Genomic DNA, 18,997 nt, shown 5'->3' on the forward strand with positions numbered 1-18,997 from the left:
GTGGGAAATCTCTGCCAGGATCTGGAGTCACAACAAAGGGCTTGCTCCTCTCTTTAGCCACCCCCTCCATCTACTGACCAGCCAGGGAACCATCAGCACCACCAAAGCACAGTAACAGTGGCTGCCCCTCTCCCAACAGCTGAGGGCTTCCATCATTTGACCAGACCTGGCTGGCCCTCCCAGTTTAGTGCCCAGGGAGAGACATGGACTCTGGCCTGTCCCTGAAAGTTACATCCATAGCCTCATCCAGGTCCCTGGAAAGGTGACTAGGCTTGGAAACAAAGACTTTGTGGGTGTGGCAGACTCAAGGTGCAGGAAGGTGGCCCGGGTACCTCTGAAGAACATGGGGGCTGGGGCTGGGTGTGGTAGGAAACACATGTGATTCCAGCACTTAGGAAGCTGAGGCAGAAGAACTGCTTTAAGTTCAAGACTACAGTAGCCAGTCTGGGCTACAGTATGAGACTAAGTATAAGTTACTGTGGAGCTGTGGAAAGAGGAGGTGACCACTTGGCTGCTTCCATATTGCACAAGGGCAGATGCACAGGCTTTACCTTGGAAGATGATCTTGGTTCGGTCCAGAGGGGCTACTGCTGTCTTGGCAAGCGCACCGGCCAGGGCTCCGGACAGCAGGGAGCTGAGCACTTGTCTGTGGTCTCTCTACAACAGAGCACCAGGTCACGGGCTCAGAAATCAAAGTAGTCAAGGCCTCACAGAGGCTAGAAGGGATGCTTACTGGAGGACCAGGACCCAGAGATGCACCAAATCCTTTAGTGTTGGTGTGCATGCATGGAGGCCAGAGCTCAGCACTATTCTGTGTTTCTCAGTGGATCTGGTGCTTACTGATTCAGCTGGACTGGGTAGGCAGCAAGCTCCGGGATCCTCCAACAAGCTCTCTGCCTTAGCATGGGCTCACAGACACGTGGCACCACAGCTCCCTGCAGGTCCCGGGGGTCTGAACTCAGGTCTCCAAACTTTACAAACATGTCTTTACTGACCAAGCCGTCTCCCAGCCCTTTTTTCTTCTTCCTTTTTATTTATTATTTTGAGACAGGGACCCTCTGTGCAATCATGGCTAGCATGGAACCTGCTTTAAGTAGACAGGATGGCTTCAAACTGACAGAGATCCTCCTGCTTCTGCCTCCTGAGCTGTGGGAATAAAGGTGTGCTCCACAGCCTAGACTTTCCTAAATCTTGCAGTCTTCTGCCTCAGCCACCCAAGCGCTGAGACAACAGATATGCACTACTGTCCCTGTCCATCTCTCTTACATTCCACATTTAGCTTTAGTGCTTGGCCTTGTGCAGTTAGCCTCTTGGGGTGAGGCTGACAGTTACCCCTGAAACTTGCCCTGAGTTGTCCTTCCTGGTTTTCACAAACCTTTGTGCTTCCCATTCCCACCCTTGTTTGGATAATTACAACGTGGCATTTTTGAAGCCATTTTTTTTCTCCAATACAGGGTTTCTCTATGTAGCCCTAGCTGTTCTGGAACTTGCTCTGTAGAGCCAAAATTTGGATCTGAGATCACCAGGTGTGCACACTGTGCCCAGCTAGTAATTAGCCCTCCATGGGGCTGCCATAAGGGCAGAATAGCACGGCAATGCCTAACAGGCAATGCTGGGGATCCAGTGGCTAGCAGGGGGCGATGTTGGGCATTCAGTGGCCAGCAAGGAGCAATGTTGGGGGTTCAGTGGCCAGCATGGGGTGAGGCTGGGGGGTCCAGTGGCCAGCATGGGGTGATGTTGGTGGTCTACTGGCAGGGGCTGTAGTAAATGATGACCGAGGGAGTTCACTGGTTGATGGTGCCTTCAGTGGGTCCCTGGCGGGCAGGAGTTGTCCCGAGGCTCTCTGGAACGCTTTACATTCTGTCAGCAGTCAGCCAGCCTCCAGGACTGTGCTTAAGTACCCACTAGTGACTTTCCAGCTGGCCTTGGTACAAGCATCCTCCTGTCCCCCTGGCAGTCCCAGGTGCCTCCTGTAACCCAGGAAAAGGTCAGGAGGACCACAAGGCACTGCCAGCTCAGTCACTGACCCCATGGACTTTGGGACTGTTGGTATAGTGCCTGCTAGGCCTAGGGAGGCCTGTGAACTGTGCCAGCCTGTTTTGGGCTCAGCAGGACCTCCACTAATGACAGACGTCCACAGGGAACAAGGGTGGCTTGAGCTGGGCACTTGTGATTCTCTGGCCTTAGACTCCCGAGTGCTGGGACTACAGATAGACTCTAACGTGACCAGTCCCACTCTCACTTTCAGACTGATTGTCTCCTTCAGCTGCAGCAAGACCTGCCACCCCTGCTCTCCATCCAGTACCTCCTACAATTAGGAGTGAGGCCTTGGCCTCTTGCCAGATGTTGGGCCTGGCTGGATTCCTGCATCAGCTAGGCTCTGATGACACCTTGGGCTGCACGCATTTTCTTGTGAGCAAAGATAGAAATGGTTCATGCTATACAAGGGAATGAGGATGACAAGGACTGCATTGTGCTCCGCTGACCCAGGGAGGACCCCAGAGACCGGCCTGCAGCAGCGGTCCTCAACCTGTGGGTCAAGACCCCTTTGGTCAAATGACCCTTTCACAAGAGTCGCCTAAAACCATCAAAAAATGCATATTTATGTTTCATGACAGTAGTACAATTACAGCTATGAAGTAGCAATAAAAATACTCTTGCCGGGTGGTAGCGGCACACGCTTTTAATCCTAGCACTTGGGAGGCAGAGGCTGGTGGATCTCTGTGAATTCGAGGCCAGTCTGGTCTACAAGAGCTAGTTCCAGGACAAGCTCCAAAGCTACAGAGAAACCCTGTCTTGAAAAAAAGAAAAGAAAAAAATAAAAATTTTACAGTTGGGGTAACCACAACATGAGGAACTATATAAAGGGCTGCAGCATCAGGAAGGTTGAGAATCACTGTCCCACAGGGAGAGAGATGGCAGTACTTGCCTTTGAGGAGACAGCCCCAGACAGAACAGCTTCAGCATCTTGGCGCAGGCGCACCGAGCCTTCCTGTACACCATTACCCATCCCAGGGGTGCTGAACAGCGGGAGACTCAACCCTGAGGAACAAGAAGGGCTGGGTGAGGTGAGCTGGACTCAGCGGGATGGTGGCAGCTTGGCTGTTGACTTCTGAGGCTCACCCAGGTCAACACTTGACTCGGCTCCACTCTCAAGAGGGAGAATATGCCCTTGTCCTTGGCTTTAATCAGATTCTGAAGCTGCTGCGTCCTGGGTCGATGGCTTCATCATAACAAACATCTTTCTTTTCTGTCACCTGCACATGGCCATCACAAATAGTCTGCTTTTCTGAACCAGTGCTAGCAGATAAGAGAGGATAAGAGGCTGGCTGAGGCCACACAGCAGGGAGAAGAAAGAAAGGACAATCTTCCGACTATCACCAGCATGGCAGGAAATGGAGAGAGATGGGAGACCCATACATCCACAGCCACTGAGCACCAGCCCCACCACCAATCCAGGGTGGTCTTCCAGTATGAGTCTATGCAGCAAGATTAAAAAAAAAAAAAAAAAAAAAAAAAAAACCTCTCAGAAAGAGAAATTGGGGTTCAACCTACAGATCAAAGAAGCAAAGCAGTCTTTGCTCTTACCTCGACTTCAGTCTGAAATGGTGATCCTGCCTTCAGGATTCTCAGAATGAGACTGTCTGAGAGCTGTCTCCTCCCATTTTATAATCCTTTCTAGGGCTGGGATTACAGGCGTGCACTGCCCAGCTTCTATGACATCTAGTGTGGCTACTGGGATTAAAGGTGTGTGTTACCATTGTCTGCTCTGTAAGGCTGGCCGGTAGTGCTGCTTTACTCAGAGCTTTATGTATTAAATACAAATGAAATACCACTACAAGTCTAGACCCAAGGGCTCTCTGACACCAGCTGCCTGTTCTCTGCAGAAAGAAGTTGTATGAAGGAAGGCCTTGTTCCCTGCACTCTCCCCTGAAGATCTAGACCAGTGCAGCCACCTGTGTCCCACCTTCTCAGGCCATTAGACCTCGGGGGAAGCAGAGATGAAGGAATGATGAAGATGTCACTGTGCCCCCATTGTTCTTTGAGGTCTCAGTCTTCATTGTTTTGTATGATCTAATCAGCAGACTTGCTGATGCAGGCCTGTCACCCCACCATTTGGAAGGCTGAGGCAGGAAGACCTGAATCCAAGGCCATTGTGTTTAAGATCAGCTTGGCATCAGTAAAAAGTAAAGGAAAGCTGGGGGCTGGCTTAGTGGAAGAACACTGGCCTCAGTGAGGGGTTGGAGCTGTGGCTCACGGGGTAGAACCCCTGCCTACAATCCCCAGTGAGTGAAGCCCCTAGCCTTGCATACTTGAGGCTCAGAGCTTAATCCCCACTGTGGAGGGGGGACATCCAATCAACAAGGATGGGGTGCAGCTTTCGTAAACCTTGTAAGTGGGAGGTCTGGGGTGTCATCTCAGGACCAACAAATAAAAGTATAAATGAATGAAAAAGCCGGGCGGTGGTGGCGCACGCCTTTAATCCCAGCACTCGGGAGGTAGAGGCAGGCGGATCTCTGAGTTCGAGGCCAGCCTGGTCTATAAGAGCTAGTTCCAGGACAGGCTCTAGAAACTACAGGGAAACCCTGTCTCGAAAACAAAAAAAGAAAAAAATAAAAAAAAAATTAAATGAAAAAAGTGAGAAACCAGTACACAGAGCGGTGTGATGGTGAGCAGCAGCTGCAGGAAAGCAACAGCACTGACTGACTGACTGGGAGCTGAAGGCCCCCAACTCTGCCGTCATGTGGCCTGGCTTCAGTCCAGGAGAAAGGGCCCAGCCCACTGGGGGTGGTGCTACTCCTGGGCACTGTCCTGGGTGCTGTGAGAAGCCGGCCGAGCCTTTAATCTCAGCACTCAGGAGGCAGAGTCAAGTGGATCTCTGTGAATCTGAGACCAGTCTGGTGAGTTCCAGGACAGCCAGGGCTATAGTGACACCCTGCCTTGAACAAACAAAAAAGAAAAAGAAAACAGGGAAAAAAGAAAAGAAAAGAGAAAGGAGGCTGCAGGCTATGGGGAGCGAGCCAGTATGCAGTACTCCTCCACAGCCTCTGCATTAGCTCCTGCCTCTCCTCACTAATACGTGGAACCTGAATTCTAACTGCAGTAAAACCCTGTCCTCCCCAAGCTGCTTTTAGTTGTGATGTTTATCCCAGCGACAGAAACTCTGACTAGGACCCGTGCCATGTCAGGCAACTCACTCACAACTACCTGGACTCCAGTTCTGTGGCCTCAACAGGTACCCATACATACCGACACAAATATAAATATAAAAATAAAAATAATACGGGCAGGAGGGTTGGGGGCATGGATCAGCAATAAAGCTCTGCCTGGCCTGTAGGAGGCGCTAGTTCCCAACCCTAGTAACTTAAGGAAAGAAAAAACAAACCAACAACTGAGGTTGGGACAGGAACATAAATGTGAGCTTGCATCAGTACCCCGAGGTGTTCAGAGAGGGGAACCACAGGCGAGGGAACGGGAAGGCAGCTGGAAGGTGGAATGAGGACACTGAGTGATGATCTAGAGGTGTCTCCAGGACTCCCTCCTGATTTAAGATGAGTGAATTAGATGGTGGGGAAAGGAGAGAACTCTTCTGTGCATGGAGCCCTGAAAACACATGTAACTCCCCAGAACTTATATGGTGGAAGGAAAGAGCCAACGAGCTGTCCCCTGACCTCCAAAGTGTGCACTGTGACATTGATGTGGGAGGGTCTTCTGTTTGAGTTGATTTCATTGGTTAATGAAGAAACTACCTGGCCCATTTGATTGGCCAGCCCTTACATGGGCGGAGTAGACAGAACAGAATGCTGGGAAGGGAAGTTAATAAATTGCCTCGCCTCTCCTCTCTGGGACAGATGGCCGTGCCTCTCCTCGGGGAGCCAGGTGCAATGAAGCCAGCCGCCAGGTCAGACATGCTGAATCTTTCTCGGTAAGACACCGCTCGTGGTGTTACATACATTATTAGATATGGGTTAGTCAAGATGTGAGTAAGAGGCCGAAAATAATGGGCTAGGCAGTGTTTAAAAGAATACAGTTTCCGTGTAATTATTTCGGGGTATAAGCTAGCCAGGCAGTGGGAAGCTAGCCCGCAGCTCAGCACTACAGAATGGCGCCCACGTGGATAACTGAATCCACAGAAAGCTTGAGAAAGCTTGGGAAAGAATAGAGTAAAGCATGGCTTCTTGGTAGCAGCAATTTCTCGGGTCTGAACATGTGTTTTTCGGTTTTCAGCCATAGCAGGTAAAAAGCTGTGCCATTTTAAAATGCCAGCTTTCTGGGCCGTCCTGCCAGGGCAAACTCTGACTCTTTCCAGCAGGCGGTCCTGACTATGGAGCTTTTGATTGTTGTTTGACACTGTTGCAGCTTGCTTGCTGGCAGGGACCTTGAAACGCCATAGAGTTGTGGTAATAAAAATGGCTACAGCCTTTACCTCTGCCAGAGGCTGGAAAGCTAAGGAATGAGCTGTATCCAGCCGCCAAAGTCATGGCTTTAGTCCTGATATTGTTTGGTAAATTAAAGACTCATGTGGTCACAAAAAGAGAGATATACAGTAAAAGAAAGATTCAAAGTCAAGAAAACATCTAAATGGTTCACAGTGTGTTGAAAATATATGCAGGCTAAAGGTTAAAGTTTTTAAAAGCAAAAAAGAAAAAAGGAAGTAGCTAGGGTGTGGTGGTACACACCTTTAATCCCTATGCCTGGGAGGCAGAGACAGACAGATCTCTGTGGTTCAAAGTGTTGTAGCACACACCTTTAATCCCAGGCTGAGACAGTGGATCTCTGAGAGCTCAAGGACAGCCTGGTCTAAAGAGTTATTCCAAGACAAAGATACAGAGAACCTGTCTCAAAAAATAAAAGTAAAAGAAACGAAATAGAGGTTAAAATAACATCGTATAAGATGGAAAATACACAGAGAATCTTGATACTGTATACTATTATGCTCTCTTTGAATTGTTTGAATGCTGAGGAAGGAGCAAGAGCAGCTAAAAGATATTTGTTTATAAATGCTGCTGAACTAATCCAACATAGATATTTTGAAAATACCTTGACTTCAAAATTTGGATCTAAGGACATGATGCTTTGGAAAGGAGTTTCTTCTTTTGTTTTTACAGAAAATGAGACTTATGGATTGTATCTATCCCAATATGGTATGACAGACCACGACCTCTGAAAGGTTGCTGTGAACAACTTCAGAAAATTACTTCACTCAACTGATGACTGAGATGAACCTGGCACACAGGTTACACCATGAAAGATCTGATTAACGGCGTCCCCATTCAGCAGGAAGCAGTTTGGAGAGAAATAACTACGCCCATATTCCTAAATATTGTTTATAAATGTTATTTTACATCTAAAGGGGGATATGATATAGATATGAATAATTTGCATTGGTATAGATTTTGCTTTACTGATAGAGATTTAAGGTCAATATGTATATGTATTTCTGATACTGTGATTGTGTAATTCATTTTAAAAATGTAATGTATAATTAAGAAATATAGGTTGTTAATGGATAATCATTGATAATAGTAAAGCTTATAGTCATGTTAGTTAGATTTTCTAGATATATAGAGATATATTTCAGTTAGATAGGCATTCCTAATATCTTTCAAAGACTACAGAATATTCCACCTAAATGTTTTAATAACTTGAAGGCTTTTCATGACAATGAGACACGTCAGCTCCTGGCAGCACCAATCTACTTCAAGAGGAAGATGCTCAATCAAGCCTAGCACAGGATTCCAAAGCTGCAGGAGATCCTTTCCCTAGGGAGCCCAGACCTCAAAGTTGTCTTAGAAAACCATGTGTTCCTTAATTAAGCTTTCACTTATCCCAGAGGAAGAGCCCCCACCGTTGGGTGGGGCTGGAGGAGGCTGGACATCAATTCCCCAAATTGAATAGAACATAACTGTCACAAGTGCCCTGCAAGCTGACTCTGGCACTCGGAAGTCACTCTCCAAGCTCATGTCCTGGGACGGGACAGAAGTCAGTGTCTGAACCAGCAGGCTCAGGACTAGTTAACCTGTGCTTGCTGTAGGCTAATGTCATGGGTAGCTTGGTAGAAGATGGGTTGGGGGACAGCAGCCAGGATACCTAGCCTTGGCATGAGGCTACCCTGCCTTTTACAAGCCTGGAAAAACCCAGGGAGAAGCACATCTGAGGGAGGCTGTGAGACTAGGCCTGCATGACTTTAAAAATCTTGGAGTAGGCAACAGCACTTAGTGGGGAGGCAATTTCCCAGCTGGTGCAATATGCCGGCCTCCATCTGTCTCCTGTGCTGCCAGTCTGTTGTCCTGCACTGGGAGTTGTTGCAGGAAGGTCAAATTCGAGGCTGGGCTCTCCTTAGGTAATAATAATCACCCTGGCCTCAGTGATGAGCCAGCTGGTGCTCTGGAGTGCTTGTCCTGGGAAAAAGCTAGGTGAGATGTTAGTTCAGGAGGACAGAATGTGGCTCCTGTACCCACAGTGGGAATGTGAGGACTCTGTAGAATGTGCCTCGCCATCTGTGAGGCTCTGCTCCCCAGAGGCAGGCGGTTAGGTCAGGTGGACAGCGACCCACGATGGCTTGGAAAGCAAACACAGAAACCTGCACTGAGGGTGTAGGCTGCTTGCTGGGCAGGCACCAGCTCAAACACAAAGCATCGGTATTGAGCATGCTCAGTTTCCTGAACAATACAGTAGGCTATTTGCTTACTAACTGAACTCTATCTGGTGTCATCTAGGGAGGACACACTTAGGGTCTAGGCAAACAATGCACCACTGTACAGAAGGGACAGGAGCTGAAGGTTTCAGTAAAAGGTGGGCGAGGGTGGGAACACACAATGAGGAAGGACACAGATGACGACACTAGAACCAAGCCTCACATCTAATAGCAGATGGCAGTGTTGCCATCCTGTTACTGGTGCTGAGCTGTAGGTGCCAGGCTTTGTCTGGGGTCTACTGGCTTCTTCATGTCCTTCCCCAGTGTTTTACAATTTACAATTACACACTGCCCCCAGCCATCCCCATCCTGTCTTTCTGATCTGTGTTGCCTCCTGACTCCTTTCCCCAGTCTCTGTTCTTCAAGATGGAACACCATAGGGACACTGCCCAGGAAGAAACAGCACACGGTTCTCTCAGTTTTCAGGCCTGAATTTCCTAGTTAAGGTAAGGTCAGCTAAGCACCTCCTGGTCAAGTGGCCACTTTGCCACCTCTGAGCTCTGCTTTCTATGATCACTTTGCTCTGGGTGTGTGTGTGTGTGTGTGATGGGGGGGGCAGATGAAGTGCCAACTATGGAGCAGGGAAAAACATTGATCTGTACGACCCAAATTGGTTTATATGTCTTCTATTCTGTTTTTGTTGTTGCTGTTTGTACGTTCTGGTTTTTTAAGACACGGTTCCTCTATGTAGCCCTGGCTGTCCTGGTACTTGCTCTGTAAACCAGGCAGGCCTGGAACCCAGAGATCCACCTGCCAGAGCCTTCCAAGTGCTGGGATTAAATTATGCACCACCACCCAGCTTTGTTTTTGAGACAGGGTCTCGTGTAGCTTAGGCTGGCTTGAACTCCTGATCCTCTTGCCTCAGTCTCCTTTAGCGCTGGATTTATAGATGTGCTACGCCATGCCTGGCTCAAATCCAATTTTGTTTGTTGGTACTGGGGTTGAAGCAAGGCTTCTGGGTGCTGAGGAACTGCTGAAGCACTGAGCTGTATCCACTAGCCCTCTTTTACTCATTTTTTTTCTCTTTCAAACGGGGTCTTGTACTATTCTTTGAGGCTGGCCAAAAACATGCTGTGCAGCTGAAAACAACTGTAAACTCCTGACCCTTCTGCCTCTACATGGTGCAAGTTGGGATGACAGGTACACAACGCCACACTTGGCTCAACTAACTTCCGTTCAGTACTAGGGATGGAACCCATGACCTCATGGTGACAGCAAACACTCTACCACTGAGCTGCCCTGCCCTCTCCTACTGCTTTACCCTGGCCATCGCTCCATTGCCTAAACAAGCAAGGTGGGTGGGGAGTGATGCAGTGATAACTCAAGACAGCACCTGCGGTAGGACAGGCGAGGAGCTTAGCATGCAGGAGACTTGGGTTCCATCCTCAGATCCGTGTCAGATCTCTGGCTACCCAGGGAGGTCTACCTGTACCCCAGCCTCAGGGTTGCAGCCAGCCCCACCCTATCCCTGGAGGGGGCTACTGCTCAGTGACGGGTCTGCAGTGGATCCCATAATGACAGTCATCTGAAGCAAATTACTATCAGTCTGCCAATGATAAAGGCTGGTTTCTGCCGGGCGGTGGTGGCGCACGCCTTTAATCCCAGCACTCGGGAGGCAGAGGCAGGCGGATCTCTGTGAGTTCGAGACCAGCCTGGTCTACAAGAGCTAGTTCCAGGACAGGCTCCAAAGCCACAGAGAAACCCTGTCTCGAAAAACCAAAAAAAAAAAAAAAAAAGGCTGGTTTCTTTTCTAATTTATAGAGTTTGGTGTGTCTGGCATGGTGGCTGTTGACTGCTAACACTGCCTGCCATCCTTGAAGAGAGACGGAAGCTCCTCACTCTGTGCTCTGGGGACTGTGACTGTCACCCTGGCTGGGAGCTTTATGCATGCCTCACAATCTCTCAGATTTCAAAAGACCCAGACAGCTCTGGCCACAAGGCACAGCTGCTAACTCAACACAAGGGGTCTGAGGTACAAGGCCATGTATCTCATGTGGGATACATGGATAGTCCCAGGCCAGCTGGGGCAACTTAGCAAGATGCTGTCTCAAAGATGAATAGGAGTGGGGATACATATAGCTCAGTGGGAATCTACTGAAAAAAGAAAAAACAGTCCGTGAGACAGCCCAGCAGGAAGAGACTTTGCTGTTGAGCCTGATGGTCAGAGTTCCATCTCTGGAACTTGTTTGGTGAACTGACAGAACTGACTCCTGCCAGTAGCCTCCGACCTCTACACACATGCACATCCTCCCCCACCATGTACATAACTGTACAAAACGTCACTGTCCTCTGTTCTTACCGACCCACACCATTACCAGAGGTCCTTGAGCGCTATGCTGACTCCCCTTCAGTTATTGCAGCTCATGTCCAAAAGACCAGGTTCTCACCACAGTGGAGTGCTCTGTACCTGGCACTCACAGGTAGGTAAATTACCTGGACACTCTGAACTCCACATCTTCATACTTTGCTCTGCTAAAAAAAAATTTCTGCATTCTTTGAAACCCACCTTGAAAATATCCTCACTCTTCCCAGCGTGTGCCACTGTGCCAAGTGGTTCTCTAGGCAGGTGGGGGTGGCGCACGCCTTTAATCCCAGCACTTAGGAAGCAGAGGCAGGTGGCTCTCTATTCAAGCCCAGCCTGGTCTACAGAGTTCCAGGACAGCCAGGGCTACACGGAGAAACTCTGTCTTGAATCCTTCCCCTAAAAGAAGTGGTTCCTATGCCCAGTTCCACTAGATCCCCACTCAGAGCTTACATGGTGCTTTAGCCTTGCCAGCTGTTGCTGTCCTTGTGCAGGTTTCTACTGCTCCAGTGCAGCTCTGCATCATATTGATACTTCCCCGAATGTGGGCAGATCCGATGCTGCTGTGACAAGACAGGCCATGTGACCTCTACATACCTGTCCTTCCCTCTGTCACTATATTCCTGGGCAAGTGATACAAGCTGGCTAGTATGCTCCCTAACAAGGAAGCAAGCAGGGCTGAGACCAGTGGATCAAATGGGCCATGCAGCACTTCAGCCCAGTGCTCCCCTACCATCTTTCTGTTTGTTGGTGAGACGGGTCATGCTATGTAGCCCAGGTTGGCCCTGAACTCAGAGATCCTCCCGCCTCTGTCTCCCCAGTGCTAGGACTAAGGGAGTATGCCATCATGCCTGACTCTTTATTTGAAAAAGGGTCTTATGTATGGCCTTGAACTCAACTAAATAACTGAGGATGACCTTGAACTCCTGATCCTTCCACCACCAAGTCCTGAGTGCTGGGAGGACACTTTTAGCTGTTCTCTGCCATTTTTAAGTGCCATCTGCTCTAGGGAAAGGCCTGTGAGGGAGCAGATTGTCCTCCCACCATGCTGGGAGCTGGGCACCAGGACTGTTTCCTCCAGGGCGGGATGAGGGGACCACACACTGCAGAGGAGGATGCAGTGGCCACAGGATTCCTGACAGCAGCCTAGACTCCTGCTCAGAGCTGCCAGAAGCTTAGTGCACCCATCCATTCTGCAAACAAGAAAGTCACACCTGAGCAAACTGTGAGTTCTGTCATCTACGTTGTTTTTCTTGTCCTAGGTCCCTAAACAATATCTTTGTTACAACTGTGTGCATCGTACTACACCACTTCGGCTTCTAAATAACCTAAGATGACCTGCAGTCTCAGGACCTAGTGAGCTCAGGCCTGGAATTGCAGCTACTCAGAAGGCTGAGGGAGAATCAAGGCCAGAGACTGGAGAGATAGTTCCAAGGTTAAGAGCACTGGTTGTCCTTGCAGTCAGGGGTTTGGCTCCCAGCACACACAACCATCTGTAACTGTGGTTCCAGGAGATCTGATGTCATGTTCTGACCTCTGCTGGCACCAGGCATGTGGGTGATGCACAAATATACATGCAAAACATCCATGATGTGGGATGCCCTTCTGTATGTTGTGAATATCTTTTATTACCACTGGTTAATAAAGAAACTGATTTGTCCAATAGCCAGGCATAATAGTGCCAAGTGGGAAATCCAAGCAAAGATAAAGGGAAAAAGAAGGCAGAGTCAAGGGAAATAGCAGCAGCTGCTAGAGAAGCAAGATGCGAGTTAAAAGGTCACGAGCCTCATGGTAAAATATAGAATAACAGAAATGGGTTAATTTAAGTAGCAAGAGCTAGTTAATAATAAGCCTGAGCTAATGGACCAAACAGTTTGTAATTAATAGTAAGCCTCAGAGTGGTTATTTAGGAACTGGGGAGTGGGAAAGAAACCTCCAGTTACACGTACATACACAAAAAATAGAGTTGAAGGCCAGCCTGGGCTACAGTGTGAGACCCTGTATCAAAATTAAAGATAAAAATGGTTGGGGAATATAATATAGCTCATAGCTCAAAGGGAGAAAACTTGCCTAACATGTACAATACCCTTGAGTCCCACCACCAGAACCACAAAAACAAATGAAAGATATCAAGGGAGAAGCCAGACATGGCAGCACATACCTGTGATCCCAGCACTGGAAAGGCTGAGGTAGGAGGACAAGTTCAAGGCTAGTCTGGCCTACGTGGTGGGAACCTTGTCAGAAAGGAAAGAAGGAAAAGAGGGAGGAAGCGGGAAAGTGAGAAGGGGAAAGGAGGAGAAAGAGAGACAGAAGTGGGGACTTAAACACAAGGATCTAAGAACCAGCATGACAGAGTAGCTCATTATCTGACTGGATCCTCTCTCTGCAAGTTTGTTTGTTATAAGACAGGGTAGCCCAGGCTGGCTTCCAGCTAGGTACATAGTTGAGGCTGACCTTAAGTTCCTGACCCTCCTTCCTCACCCTCCCAATGCTGAGATGCTCAGTGCTGGGCCACAGGCAGGCAGCACCATGCCCAGCTGTTTTCCAGTGTTTTGAAACACAGTGGGCCAAGCTGACCTTGAACTTCTGGCCTTCTCCTGCCTACCCTTCCCCAGCATTGGAGTCCAAGCACTTGTCCCCTTTGCCTGAGTTGCTGTCACAAACAGTCACGGCAGAGCTGATGTGGGACTGCGGAGAAGAGCCCTCTGTTCGGCTGTGAGGCCTGGTGGGGTCAGGACCCTCTGGAGGCTCTGGGGATAATCTGCCCTGGGTCTAGTGGCTGCCAATGGCCCTGAAGGTTTTGGCTTGTGGTCCCATCACTCCAGGAGCTACTCCTTCATATCCTGCTGGCCCTCTCCCTAACAGCTGTCTCCATGTCATCTTTCCTCCTCATAAGGATGCCAGGTGTCAGTTTCTATACATCCCTGGCATCACTTCTGAGACAAGGTTTCAATAGATAGCCCAAGCTGGCCTTGTATTCAGGGATCCTCTAGTCTCCTCAGCCTCCCAAGTGCTGGCTCACAGAACCTTACTGGGCTCACAGCGAAAGCTTAATACCCGACAACGAGACAACAAAACAATGGACCACAGTACAAGCTGTGTATTCTCCTCTGCTCCCTTAACAGAGCACATCCTGGGATGTGAGCATGTTTGTAAAATGGTCACAGCAAAAGGTGCCTCAGCAAGAAAACAGATGTCCAACAGGCACATTTAAAAATAGCACAGTGACCCAAGAGGATCAACAGGGGATAGCATTCTACTTCTCCAGCCCTGTTACGAGCTACTATTCTATATAACTTTCTTTTCATACCACAGAATACTTTTTTCTTTTATCTATCTACCTATTTTTGACTTACCTATTTTTGAGACTGGATCTCCACCCCCCCCCCCCCAAAAAACAGGATTTCTCTGTGTAGCTCTGGCTCTCCTGGAACTCCCTTTGTAAATCAGGCTGGCCTCAAATGCAGGGATCCCGTACTTCCTGAGTGCTGGGATTAAAGGTGGGTTTTTCTCTCTTCTACTCTTTTTTTTCCCCGTTTTTTTGAGATAGGGTTTCTCTGTAGCTTTGGAGCCTGTCCTGGAACTAGCTCTTGTAGACCAGGCTGGCCTCGAACTCACAGAGATCCGCCTGCTTCTGCCTTCTGAGTGCTGGGATTAAAGGCGTGCGCCACCACCTGGCTGTTTGTTTGTTTTTCAGGCAGGATCTTACTAGCCAGCCTGGAATGCTGCACCACTACTGTCAGAGAATCTTACTTTTCAATCATTATATCTGAAAATTAAAAATGCGTTTCTGGGGCTGGAGAGCTACTCAGTGTTTCAGAGGACTGGCTATTCTTTCTTTAGAGGACCCAGCACCCACATGATACTCACAAAGATCTGTGACTCTAGCTCCAGGAAGTCTGCTGCGCTCTTCTGGCCTCTGCTGTCACTGGGCACGCATGTGGTACACAGACAAACATGCAGGCAAACACATAAAATAATTTAAAAAAAAACCTTTCCACTGTATTTCTGACTCTGGGAGATGGCTCAGTGGGTACCTATTGTGAAAGCAGGACAGGGGTTCTAGGTGTGTGAGAGGGCTCATCAGATAAAAGGGGTTTGGTGCCAAATCCTGATTCTGAGTTTCACCTCCAGGGCCCACATGGTAGGAAGAAAGAACCAAGTTCACAAATCCTCTGATCTCCATCAACACCTGCTCCTTGTCACATGCACCCCACTCACACTTCTACCCCCATTCTCCACAAATAAAGAAATATAATTTAAAACTTTTCAAAGAGGACCTGAGTTCAAATCCCAAGCACCCACATGAAAATACAGGCATGGCCTTGTATGTATTATTAACTTGAATGTTGGGTCAGAAAAACAGGAAAATTCCAGGAGCTTGCTGGCCACTTAACTAGCCTAGTCAAAATGGCCAGCTTCTGGTTCAGTGAGAGACCCTGTCTCAAGGGAATAGGGTGGAGCACGACAGAAGACACCCAATATCTGCTCCATATACACACACAGGTGTGCAGACACACAGGGACAACTACCACCACCACCACACAAACACAAACGAAGTTCTGGCGCTGGGGAGATGGCTCAGCAGAGAAAAGGCTTGCACACAAGCAGGAGAACCCAAGAAGCTGCAATACAACACCGAGGACCCTTTGGAGACTGGTGTGGTGGTAAATGTGCACCTGTAATATCAGCGGTGACATGGGAGGTGCAGACAAGAGAGTTCCTGAAATTGACCAAGGGCCAGTTAGCCTTGCATACACAGCTGAGAACAGGGGCCTTGAGGAGGAACACTCGAGGTTGTCCTCTGATCTCCAGACATACACCATGACCTGTACACGTGCACAGAAAAGATAAAAAAAAAATAACTGGACAAAACGAATGTTTTTGTGCGGTTCTGAGATGGAATCATGACTTCCCAGCGTCAGGCAGGTGTCCTAAACCTATGCCACGACCCTTGCCAAAAGTGAAATGGCTATTTTCCCTTTGTTCTTTCTTCACAAACGTAATATTTTTATTAATAATTTGGGAATCTCATACAATACATCCCGATCACATTTGCTTCCCATTCCTCTCAGATCCACCCTCCACACCAAAAAATAAAAATAAAAATACCCCCAAGGGCTGGAGAGATGGCTCAGTGGTTAAGAGTACCGACTGCTCTTCCAGAGAACCCAAGTTCAATTCCCAGCACCCACATGGCGGCTCACAACTGTCTAACTTCAGTTCCAGGGAACCTGACACCCACGACAAAACGCCAATGTACATAAAATAAAAATAAATAAATTGAAAAAATACCCCCTCAAACCAAGTTCAATTTGTGGCTCAGACTGGTGTTGAATCCACAGTCATCCTCCTGCTTCAGCACCAAAGTGCTAGGATTACAAATAAAGTTTTAAAACTAATGCATTTGTTTATTCATTTAAAGAAGGTTTATTTACTTTTTTGCCAGGCGGTAGTGGCACACACCTTTAATCCCAGTACTCAGGAGGCAGAGGCAGGTGGATTTCTGTGAGTTTGAGGCCAGCTTGGTCTACAGAGAGAGTTCCTGAACAGCTACACAGAGAAACCCTGTCTTGAAAAAAAGAAAAAAGAAAGAAAAAGTTTATTTATTTATTTATTTTTATTTTATGTATATGGGTGTTTGCCTGCAGGTATGTCTCTGTGTACCCATGTATGTGCAGAGCCTGCGGTGGGCAGGAGAGGACAATGGATTCACCTGGAACTGGAGCTAGCTGAGTGCTGGCAATCTGGTCTTCTGAAAATGCAGTCAGTGCTCTTAACTGCTAAGCCATCTCTTTCTAGCCCTTATCTATTTACTTCTGAGACACGGTCTCACTGTGTTGCCACAGCTGGCCTAGAAAACTCTATATATCAGGCTGGCCTCAAACTCACAGAGAGATCTGCCTGCCTCTGCTATGCCTGGCTTATTGATTTATTTTGAGACAGCCTGAGACAGTCTCATGTAGCTCAGGATGGTCTCAAACTAACTGTGTAGTTAAAACTGGCCTTAATGCCTGATTCCTCCTGCCTCAACCTGCCCAGCTCTGGATATACTACTACCCTCTGGGCATGCACTACCTACTACTACCTCTGGACATGTACTACTTACCATACCTCACCAGAGGCACAGTTTTCAAAATAACCTCCCTTTTTAATTTTTATTTTCATCTTTTACAAAAATTATATACATGCAAATGTACAGGTACCTGAGGAGGCCAGAAGACAGCAATCCTCTGGAACTGGAGTCACAGATAGCTGTGAGCTTCCATTCAGGTGCTGGGAGCTTAAACTCGGGTCCTCTGCAAGAGCTGCCAGGTCTCTTAACTACCTAGCCAGCTTTCTAGCACTCTGAAAAGTGCATTTATTTATTGATTTATTTATTTGTTTACTTATTTGTTATTTCGAGACAGGGTTTCTCTGCAGCTTTGGTGCCTGTCCTGGAACTAGCTCTTGTAGACCAGGATGGCCTTGAACTCACAAAGATCCACCTGTCTCTGAAAAATACATTTTTTTAAAAACACCATTTATAGCCAGGTGTGGTGGCACAGGCCTTTAATCCAGCATTTAGGAGGCAGAGGCAGGCGGATCTCTATGAACTCTATGCCAGCCTGGTCTACAGAGTAAGTTCCAGAACATCCAGGGTTATGTTTTTATTTATGTTTCACAAATAAATAGACAGACAGATAACAAATGGGTCTGGGAGCACAGCTCCCTGGCAAAACACTTGCCTAGCAGCCATGAACCACTGGCCTTCATTTCAACACCAGAGCAACAGGTGACTAGTTCTTCCTGTGTGTATATGAACATGTGCAGGAGTATGCATGTATGTGTGCATGCAGGTGTGTATGTGTGTCAGTATGTACACACAAACATGCATTTACATATGTGTGTCCTTGTCAGGTGCCTCCTTGGAATGGTACTCTTAATAACTGAGCTAGCCCTCTAGACCAGTGGTTCTCAACCTGTGGGTCTCAACCCCCTTGAGGAGGTTCAATATCAGATCTTTACATTATGAGCCATAACAGTAGCAAAATTATATTCATTAAGCAGCAATGAAGTAATTTTATGGTTGGGGTATTATTTTGAAAACTGTGTCTCGGCTGGGCAGTGGTGGTGCACGCCTTTAATCCCAGCACTTGGGAGGCAGAGGCAGACGGATCTCTGTGAGTTCAAGGCCAGCCTGGTCTACAAGAGCTAGCTACAGAGAAGCCCTGTCTTGAAAAACAAAAAGAAAGGAAGGAGGAAAGGGGGGAAGGAGAGAGAGAGAGAGAGAGAGAGAGAGAGAGAGAGAGAGAGAGAGAGAGCAATCTGTGTCTCTCTGTATCTCTGACTAGGTAGCGCATGCTTGGTACCTCATGACATGAGGAACTGTATTAAAGGTCCCAGTGTTAGGAATGTTGAGAACCACTGCTCTAGCCTTGTTTCTCTTACTGGCTTACAGCTTGACATATCAAGCTAGGCCTGCAAATCGGCAAGCCCCAGGGACTCACTGGACTCCACCTTCCTGCCCGGGTTTCATACTTTTCTCATACAGGTTCTAAGACTCAGGTTCTCATGTTTGTACAGCACCAGTCAGCTATCATCTCTGCCTCAAACTGTTTTTTGGGCGGTGCCTTATCATAAAATATCAAGACCCAATTTAGGATGCCATTTGGGATCAGAGATTCCATCCTTCATGTTAGTCTCAAACAACCATTCCACGACGGCAGGTCTCATCTTGTGTCCTATCCAAGATTTCTCCTAGTGTCCTGCAGAGAGGGACTGGGATAGGTCCTTTCACCTCACTATAGTGAGGATCATCGTAAGGGCTGCTTCCTGAGCCAGGACATCCAAGGGGAAAGATCAAAGGATCTCCTGCGCCATTGCTACCGGGCCACAGGGGCAGGAGAGCCCTTAAAGCAATCCTGTCTGAGCTGGCTACTGAAGGAAACAGGCCTTCCACTTTTTCCCCAAGAGAACAAAGCTAGTTAGTTCCTTTGGCCTGGCCCTGGCAGTTG

At 48.0% G+C, this 18,997-nt stretch overlaps 1 protein-coding gene across 2 annotated transcripts in view; it reads right to left on the reverse strand.

The window, feature by feature from the left end:
* The window catches only part of Slc25a42 (solute carrier family 25 member 42), a 30,001-nt gene that overhangs the window by 6,668 nt on the left and 4,336 nt on the right, over nucleotides 1-18,997 (reverse strand). Inside the window, exons 1-3 of one of the 2 annotated variants that reach the window (XM_038328574.2) lie at nucleotides 14,871-14,928; nucleotides 2,930-3,042; nucleotides 552-657 (exon numbers count right to left, since the gene is read on the reverse strand). In XM_038328574.2, the coding sequence (XP_038184502.1) occupies nucleotides 552-657; nucleotides 2,930-3,010 (187 nt within the window). In that variant the 5' untranslated portion in view covers nucleotides 3,011-3,042; nucleotides 14,871-14,928. Of the gene's footprint in view, nucleotides 1-551; nucleotides 658-2,929; nucleotides 3,043-14,870; nucleotides 14,929-18,997 lie in introns of those variants that run through there. The other variant, XM_038328573.2, reaches the window with a different exon arrangement.

The sequence above is a fragment of the Arvicola amphibius genome, chromosome 4 (genome assembly GCF_903992535.2).
Source record: "Arvicola amphibius chromosome 4, mArvAmp1.2, whole genome shotgun sequence".
Classification (NCBI taxonomy): domain Eukaryota; kingdom Metazoa; phylum Chordata; class Mammalia; order Rodentia; family Cricetidae; genus Arvicola; species Arvicola amphibius.